Raw genomic sequence first — 8,958 nt, 5'->3', positions numbered from 1 at the left:
GTCCTCCTACCGTACACCATCCTCCTACCCACGTGTCGTATACCGTCCTCCCTCGCCACGTGTCGTACACCACCTACCTCGTGTCGTACCGTCGTATACACCATCCTCCCTAGCCACGTGTCGTACCGTGCTGTCTCGCCACGTATCGTACACCATCCTCGTGTCGTATCGTATACCGTCCTCCCCTAGCCCACGTGTCGTGTCAGTGCACACTACGTACACCTCCTCGTGTCGCATACCGTCCTCCCTAGCCACGTCCTACACTACTAACCACGTGTCGTATACCGTCCTCCCTAACCACGTGTCCTACACTACGACCTCCTCGTACGTATAGCGTCCTCCTAACCACGTGTCGTACACTACTACCTCTCGTGACGTATATCTACCGTCCCTCTTCCTAGCCACGTGTCGTACACTACTACCTCCTCGTGTCGTATACCGTCCTCCCTAGCCACGTATCGTACACCATCCTCCTAGTACCCACGTGTCGTATACCGTCCTCTCTCGCCACGTATCGTACACCATCCTCCCTAGCCACGTGTCTTATACTGTCCTCTCTCGCCACGTTTCGTACACCATCCTCCCTAGCTACGTGTCGGATACCGTCCCTCTCGCCACGTATCGTACACCATCCTCCCTAGCCACGTGTCGTATACCGTGCTGTATCTCGCCACGTATCGTACACCATCCTCAGCCAGCCTCGTGTCGTGTACACCATCCTCCCTAGCCACGTATCGTATCGTACACCGTCATCCTCCCTAGCCACGTGTCGAATACCGTCCTCCCTAGCCACGTGTCGTGCACCTCCTCTCGCAAATATCGTACACCATCCTCCTAGCCACGTGTCGTATACCGTCCTCTCTAGCCACGTATCGTACACCATCCTCCCTAGCCGTCGGATACCGTCCTCTCTCGCCACGTATCGTACACCATCCTCCCTAGCCACGTGTCGTATACTGTGCTCTCTCGCCACGTGTCGTACACCATCCTCCCTAGCCACGTGTCGTATACTGTGCTGTCTCGCCACGTATCGTACACCATCCTCCCTAGCCACGTGTCGAATACCATCCTCCCTCGCCACGTATCGTACACCATCCTCTCTAGCCACGTATCGTCCACTACTACCTCCTGGCCCATGTCCCATGCCCAACACCGTCGCAACATGCCTATGGCGATATGTTACATATCACATTCGCTTTTCAAACGTTTGGACACCCTGCTCTAGCCGGTCCTCTGCCTGACTGTGACACTCTGTTCCCTTCCAGCTGACACACGCCCTAACCTCCTAACCCAGGATGCATATTGCCAGCCGCTCCGGTGTGCGATTTTAACTTATGCAGCATATTGCTTTAATTAAAACATAATTGAATTGTTTAAATTAACAAGAACCACCATGATATATGGTATTGATTGTATTAATTATATTTGTTCCCGACCTGATATTTAAGGAGGGTCGTTTCCTGTAAGTTACATTAGGTTCAATAGCATGACCCGTGTGTGTATGTGCAACCAGAACAGATATTTCGTAAGCATGTGTTTAAGTCAATCAGAGCACCATTCAATAACTGTCGACTCAGCTTGAACACTCCAGACAGCTTGATAAACTCAGGTAGACAATACACGTACATGTAGATACCTTCCTGCGTCAGTTGCAGTAGCGGCGTCAGAGGCGGAGATAAATCAACAACCGCTACACCTTTGAACCCGGCAAACAACGGTGCTCGCCATCAGAATGAAAGTTTCACTGGCTGAAGTTTTTTCCTTGTGGCTGAAAGTAATATTCTGCTATCTGGAATCTCTGTACCACGTGGTTGTCCCGCATCCTAGACAAGATGTCCGCGGAAAGAAAGTGCTAATTACCGGTGCTGGACACGGCATTGGCCGGGAACTGTCACTGGAGTTTGCCCGCCTCGGAGCGTCGCTCATACTGTGGGATATCAACAAGGTAAAATCACGGGAGATATAGTATATTATATCACGCATATCACGCTTAGGAATGATAAAGTTTCTTAAGCATAGGCAATGGATTACCCTTGCGTCGAGGGACAGGCAGTAGTACGGGGAAGAGTAACTGTGCTTCACAGAAAGTTCAATTCATTATTAATTGACTTTGAACTTTAAAGAAGCATGATCTTCAAGACTTCACCTCGGTTTTAAGGCAGGGATTTACAATTTGATATGTTGATACTTAGATATTTGCGTGTTTGTTGGGAGAATGATCCTGATACACGGTTTTTTTTCAATGTGAACACCATACAGTGATTGTTTAGGTATCAGATTTCCATTAAAACGCCTTTGTTTAGCCCTAAATAACACTGACACAAACAGGTATTGCCAATCTTTGTTTGGTTCATCCAAATACAACATAATCGCTTTGGAGACGTGTTTTTACGTTAGACGTCACGTCAACTAGACAGCCATATTGGTTGTCCACGTAATCGGTCCAGACTGAAACAGTAACAGTTTGGACGCCTACAATTGTCAAGTGAGCGATTGGTTGTGAGCGATGTGTATTACGCCGCTTGGTCCAGCAATATCCAGACAACGGACATAAGACATTTACACATCGAACCGGGTTCCTGTTGCAACGCATTATCCAACTTCCTAAATCCACCCGTTTCATAATAGTATCCACGAACATAGGGAGACCTCACGTATGCCATATAGAATTGCTAACTTGTTTAGACGTCATCAATAAAGAAGTCATAGACGATGTGAATGTACGTAATACAACACTTGGGTTGGATATGGAAGAGTTTTGTCCAGGTTTCGTGGTAACACAGAGTGAAGGAGAAGAATATATATATTTTCATTATGGGGAGTGAGTGAGTGAGTATGGTTTTACGCCGCTTTTAGCAATATTCCAGCAATATCACGGCGGGGGGACACCAGAAATGGGTTTAACATATTGTACCCATGTGGGGAATCGAACCCGGGTCTGTAGCGTGACGAGCCAACGCTTTAACCACTCGGTTACCCCACCGCCCCTTTTCATTATGGTGTCACATAAAGATATTCTGTAAAATATGCAATGTCCGACCAAACAGACCATGACACACTCAAGATACCACATACAAAAAAACATGCAATTAATAGTAGCTATGGGCGACACGTGTTAATTGTAGATCTCGACCGACCAGTGAACAGTATAATGCATTTACTTACAGGAGAACAATGAAGGAACGGCTGATGAAGTCCGTCATATTGGTGCCACAGTCCACACCTACATCTGTGACGTCACCTCCACCGACGACGTACACAACACTGCCGACCGTGTGCGGAGGGAGGTGGGCAACGTGGACATCTTGGTCAACAACGCCGGCATCCTGTACGGTGGGCCGGTTCTCGACATGCAGGAGAAGCATATCCGTCGCACATTTGAAGTGAACACCTTAGCTCATTTCTGGGTAAGAATTGGACAAGATGGTGGTGGTGGTGGAATTGGGTTTAACGTCGTGCTTGAGAATATTTCGCTCATATGACGACGTGCATGCGTGTGTATGTGTATGTGCGGCTGCTTGTACTAGCCCAGACTGAAGCTGGTTTTATAGTGCTAGCCCACTGAGATACCATGCCGCAGTGAAGCATGAATACCCCACTCGGACACATTATACTGACTCCGAGCCGACCGGTGTCCTCCCATTTGTGAGAACTCCCAGTTGTGAGACACATTAATTAATGGTTCAGTGCACATAAGTGGTGTTTCCACATCCCTACAACGAAAGTGGGATCAGCCCAGTTGTTGAAGAGTACCCACAGGAGTCATTGATGAGTAGATTAATGAAATAGATTATCAAAGATTCTATTTACACAGAAGAAATAGTTCATTAAATATTTTATTTATTCAGAAGAAAATGTAATTATGATAACACATTTTTATTGACTATTGTGAAGTTTGAAAGTCATTTTGGTTTAAATATATTTAATTAATTTGTAAGTACATATAAATATATACAGATTGCATCAAATACAACTATTCTCTAAGTAGTCATAATTAGAGAGTTACAGTTGTGTGTGTCTAACAAGCTATTGTAGGAATATAAATCAATCATGAGAAGGTTGTTGAGTTAATTTAGGTATTTTCCTGAGAAAATGATATAATTGTCTTGATGATATAATCGTGGACGGATTCAGCTATTTTCTGGTTTACACAAGGAGTAAATTCTTTGTTTCCGTTCCAAATGGTATCCAGGTTATAACGGGTAGTGTCGGGTAAAAAGGTTTGGCATAAGAGTCAGTTCGACTGTAAATTCCTATTATTTTAGAGTTATTTCTTAAACTATATCTTGTAGTTTCGGAGACGGATGTAAATCTGAGTAGGTAAATTAATTTCTCTTTCAAATGATCACGAAGTTACCTACACAAAGTGTTTAATTTTTAAAGACATTTACCTGAGTATGTTAATCAATTTATCTTATAAAGTTTCATTAAGACTTCCACAAGATGCAGTTACATAGCAAATCAGGAATACAGGGGGAGTATGGTGTGTTTTCTTTGTTAATTACCTACTCCACTGTCTCATAACTGGGAGTCTCACAATTGGGAGTTCTCACAGCCGACCAGTCCTTGTTGTACCCATTAATGCCGAGCGCCAGGCAGGGACCAACAAGTACCATATTTTAACGTCTTTTGGTATGACGCGGTCGGGGATCGAACCCGCGACCTTCCGCACTCCGGGCGGACGCTCTAACCACTACACCACGGAGGCGGTCAATTGGACAAGGACCATGACAACCATGATAAAGTTCATGTCTTAAATGGGTACAGTATTATCCGGTGATCAATAGAGATCACAGGGAGCCATCTCATAGGTGTACCTATTATATGTTATATCATTATATAATACTATTATACAGTTCGTCTCGATCGATCAGTCCGTGCCTGCGCTTTTATGCTGAACTTCTACAGGAACATTCGAAATATTTCATCCCATGATGACAAAATGTGACACAAAAAATCTCACGGACTAATCGAAATTTTCCGTATCGAACACCTGGCCTTGTGGATAGTGCTTCTTTCCGGGTCAGTGGTTCGATCCCCGTATCAGACGTTAAGGTTCTTGTTACCTCGCCTGGTGCTCGGAATAAAGGGGATAGAACAATAACTTGAAGGTCAGCATACTCATATCAGGGTGATATATCACTGCTAACTGCGGCAAGGTGTCTCAGTGGGCTGACACTATTAACTGGGCGTTAGTACAAACAGCCACACATGCATGTACATGCACACCACTATATACGTGCAACAGTCTGGAACGTGACCTTAAATCGTCACCTCATCTCATTACTTCGCCGTATCAGTGCTAGAACAGCCAAAATAAGGTGACGGGCGAAAGAAAGTATACCAACGTTGTCGAAAAGTTACCTGTCTGAAAACAGCAGTTAGAACACTGCAAACCTAATAGGTCTAAAACACAATTATAATACATGTATAACACATCGCCATCGACTAACCTGTCGATCACATCCTGTCTAGCAATCTCCAAATAGAAGTGTATACTTTCTGTTGTCCGTCAGTGTATTTCGATTTTGCCTGTTTAAATCTTTCGAATTCGTTTTTCCATCGAGTGAGAATTCCATAAAGACGTGTATGTTGGCAGACAGTTCGCGAGTTCCTGCCAGCCATGCTGGAGGCTGACAGTGGCATCATCGTCAACATCTCCTCCGGCACCGCCAAGTCAGGAACAGCGTTCCTCGTTGACTACAGGTCTGGGCAGTAACTTCAAGTAATATCCACGTTTACAAGTCGAGATGGGATAAGAGCCCGTATTTGGCTAACTGAAATCCAAACATTTTGCACTTTTTTAAAACTTCAGCCACTTTTAAACGATATATTTTTTCCTTACACTTACAAATTACTCTGCTGACATGATAAAATACTACTGCACAGCACAAATGAGTGAAAAAAGATGATTTTTCTATTAACATTGCCGCAAAATATTGTTGTCTTCACAAAATAATGATTCCTGAAACATGCTAAGTTTGGCCATATTTGCATTTACTTTTTCTTATTTGGCTCATTCATTTAGTTCAAAACATATATGTGTAGTTATGAACAAAGTTGAAAACAATATATTTATATCTGCTGACTTTAACGATTTGTGAAAGATCTGTTTTCCCGCGTGAGCGGTCATCTCATTGTTAACTACCTGAGAAGTTGACCTTTATCATAAAGTGTAGGTGTGTAATGTGAATAACGACTTGCTTGCGTTTGAATTTGGTGCTATGACATTTGCTGTTTTTCAAATAAAATGTAATGAATATAGCTTAAAAATAAATCTCATTTGTACTTAAAATGTGTATAAATTCAGACTTGATCTCGTCACTATATGGCTGGAATAATGCCGATGTGACGTAAAACCCAACCCAGCCCAACTCAACTTTAACGATTTGAAGCAGATGTTTTGATTTCATATATGTCACCTCACTCCTATACTGTCATGTAGATCTGTTGATCTTAAAGTTATCTTCGTTTGTTGTGTCCTAATAATTATGTTGCCCGAATGTGTGTCTGCAGACAAGTATGCAGTGTTCATAGATCAAAATCACGTGTAGGTGTTAAAACGCAAGCATACGCCCTCCCCCTTTTTGATCAGAATATGTTTATCCACCACTTGCATTGTATACTAAGTAGAGTTAGGACCCTTCATTCCAGCTCGTCCAAGTATGCTGTATTCGGCTTCACAGAGGCCCTGAGGGAGGAGATTGACCGACTGGGGAAGCCGGGGGTGCAGACCACCGTGGTCTGTCCCAGCTTCGTGGACACAGGACTATGTAAATACCCGAAGGACAGGTGCGTGTCATCCCAGACTGATTCACATACAAAACTTTCTCGAGAGATTTGTTATGCCGTAATGGATTATATCACCACAGTTGACTTTGGGGAGTTGAGGATTAGTAAGTCCGGATCCGGTTGTCGTGAGTTCGAATTCACCCTTGCTATAAACTTAAGTTTGTCAGAATAGAAGCGAACGTAAAATATACCTTGACAAAATGCAGTTCCACAGTGGCTCCGTTGAATTAGAACTACAGCGCTTTTAGAGATGCGAAAAATGAGCAGAAAAAACTCGATTATTGGTGTTATTGGATGTGTGATGATTTTGTGAGTTTAAAAGACCACGGCTTAAAATATAATAGAGCAGGTCGCCACGAGTGAGTGTTTTTGTTTAATATTGACAACTGCGTATCGCTTATAGTAGGGAACAGCTCTTTTACAACCGCGAATTTGTATCTGGTTTTAACGTACCAATTTGTGAATTAGGATTTAATGGATTCAAGGGACGATACCCTCAAGCATCGCTGAACCATCCATGTCCCACTAAGCCATTCCCTTACCTACCCAAAACCCTGTTGACTTAATACGTCCCTCCTCCAGGTTCAACCCCATCTTGACCCCTAAGGAAACTGCCCTTGGTACTATTGACGGGATGCTGAGAGGGGAGAACGTCGTGTATGTGCCGAGGAGACTCGGTGTTCTGGTCAGGCTAGGCGCGTGAGTATTGATTCAGGCGAAGGCAGACAAATCTCTTCTAAAGGAAGAATAAATACACTAGAAATAGATAAACTAGATTTCTATAAATAGTTTTAAACTTTTAATAGGGAAGTTTCGATGATTTTAATGTTTGTGATCTACACCTACGTATGAAATATACCACTATTGGAGTTGTCAACACATTGCCTGCACACCAGGCAAACCGTTGCAATACTGAAAGACAAATCCACTCAGAACATAAGAGGGTTGAATGCATCAAAAGATACAGTCTGTGATGGGTGTATTCATTCATGCTTCATGATCTATTTGTGACGTGTATATTGTCTCCCTATTTCGTGTTGCCATCTATCTGTGACGTGTATATGGGCAACATATGAGTGATGCCATCTGTCTGTGACGTACATATTGGCAACAGATATGAGTGATGCCATCTGTCTGTGACGTGCATATTGTCAACTGATATGAGTGATGCCATCTGTCTGTGACGTGCATATTGTCAACAGATATGAGTGATGCCATCTGTCTGTGACGTGTATATTGTCAACTGATATGAGTGATGTCATCTGTCTGTGACGTGCATATTGTCAACTGATATGTGTGATGTCATCTGTCTGTGACGTGTATGTTGTATCTGAGATCTGCAATTTTTCATCTTCATACGAGATGCATGTTGCCTATGACGTGTTTAACAAATTTATTGACACGTGCCATGTCTAGTTATCTTCGTGTACACGTTCATGATGCCTGCTGCTGCGTTGTTGTAGGCTGATGCCGGAGACGCTGAAGCCGCTGCTGAAACAGTTCTCTCAAATCGGAATCGATCCCCAATACGACGTCAAACAAGACTAAGCTGATGGATCTTGACCAGTGACCAGTGCTTGGCTGTAGCAAACAGCAGGTTAATTAGTGGACTCACCTTCAGATTGATTTAACCTCCAAGTACCAATTATATCGAATCAAATTATTTTCAGTAATTTGTTTCTGAATTTAAAATCATTTCTTGTAATGTGTTCAAAGTCAGACTTTACCTGGAAAATCGGTCTAAGATAGGTGAGATATGATGTCATTGATGGCCAGTCGCTGTGAGGAGAGACTGAATATTATTTTACAGCGCAGTCAGCATTAGCACACCTGTATCAGGGCGGCCCACACCAAGTTACTTATTGTGAACACCCTATATTAATAAACCAGCTGTTACAAGCATGTCGATATCTTTATCCCGGAAACCCTACCCGGGACACAAGTCTAAGGCACTGAGGCTCTATTTTCCTCGAGAACACCTAAGGTAATACAGACATTAGATGCAGGGCCCCAGAATCACTGTCCAAGAATCTTCAAATGAAGACAATTTTAAGCTTCGAGAGCGGGCATGTATTCTGCAGAGGAATCCAGGAGGACAAGAACTGGGTACTGTACATCAACTATGTCCCGTAGTCCCAGGATTTTGAACAGCCTGGTGTGTGTCAA

The 8,958-nt window shown here is 43.4% G+C and overlaps 1 protein-coding gene across 1 annotated transcript; it reads left to right on the top strand.

Moving 5' to 3' along the window:
• The first annotated feature begins 1,599 nt into the window (after positions 1–1,599).
• On the top strand, positions 1,600–8,694 carry LOC124257395 (17-beta-hydroxysteroid dehydrogenase 13-like). The gene is made up of 6 exons (XM_046691441.1): positions 1,600–1,945; positions 3,168–3,407; positions 5,600–5,706; positions 6,655–6,792; positions 7,375–7,491; positions 8,256–8,694. Exons 1-6 carry the CDS (start codon positions 1,733–1,735, stop codon positions 8,338–8,340), a joined length of 900 nt encoding a protein of 299 aa, XP_046547397.1. The 5' UTR covers positions 1,600–1,732; the 3' UTR covers positions 8,341–8,694.
• Positions 8,695–8,958: the final 264 nt, after the last annotated feature.

The sequence above is a fragment of the Haliotis rubra genome, unplaced genomic scaffold, assembly GCF_003918875.1.
Source record: "Haliotis rubra isolate DU_JTF1 unplaced genomic scaffold, ASM391887v1 Scf66, whole genome shotgun sequence".
Lineage (NCBI taxonomy): Eukaryota > Metazoa > Mollusca > Gastropoda > Lepetellida > Haliotidae > Haliotis > Haliotis rubra.
Note: the sequence above shows the minus strand (reverse complement) of the source record. Positions and strands in the feature narration are given on the sequence as shown.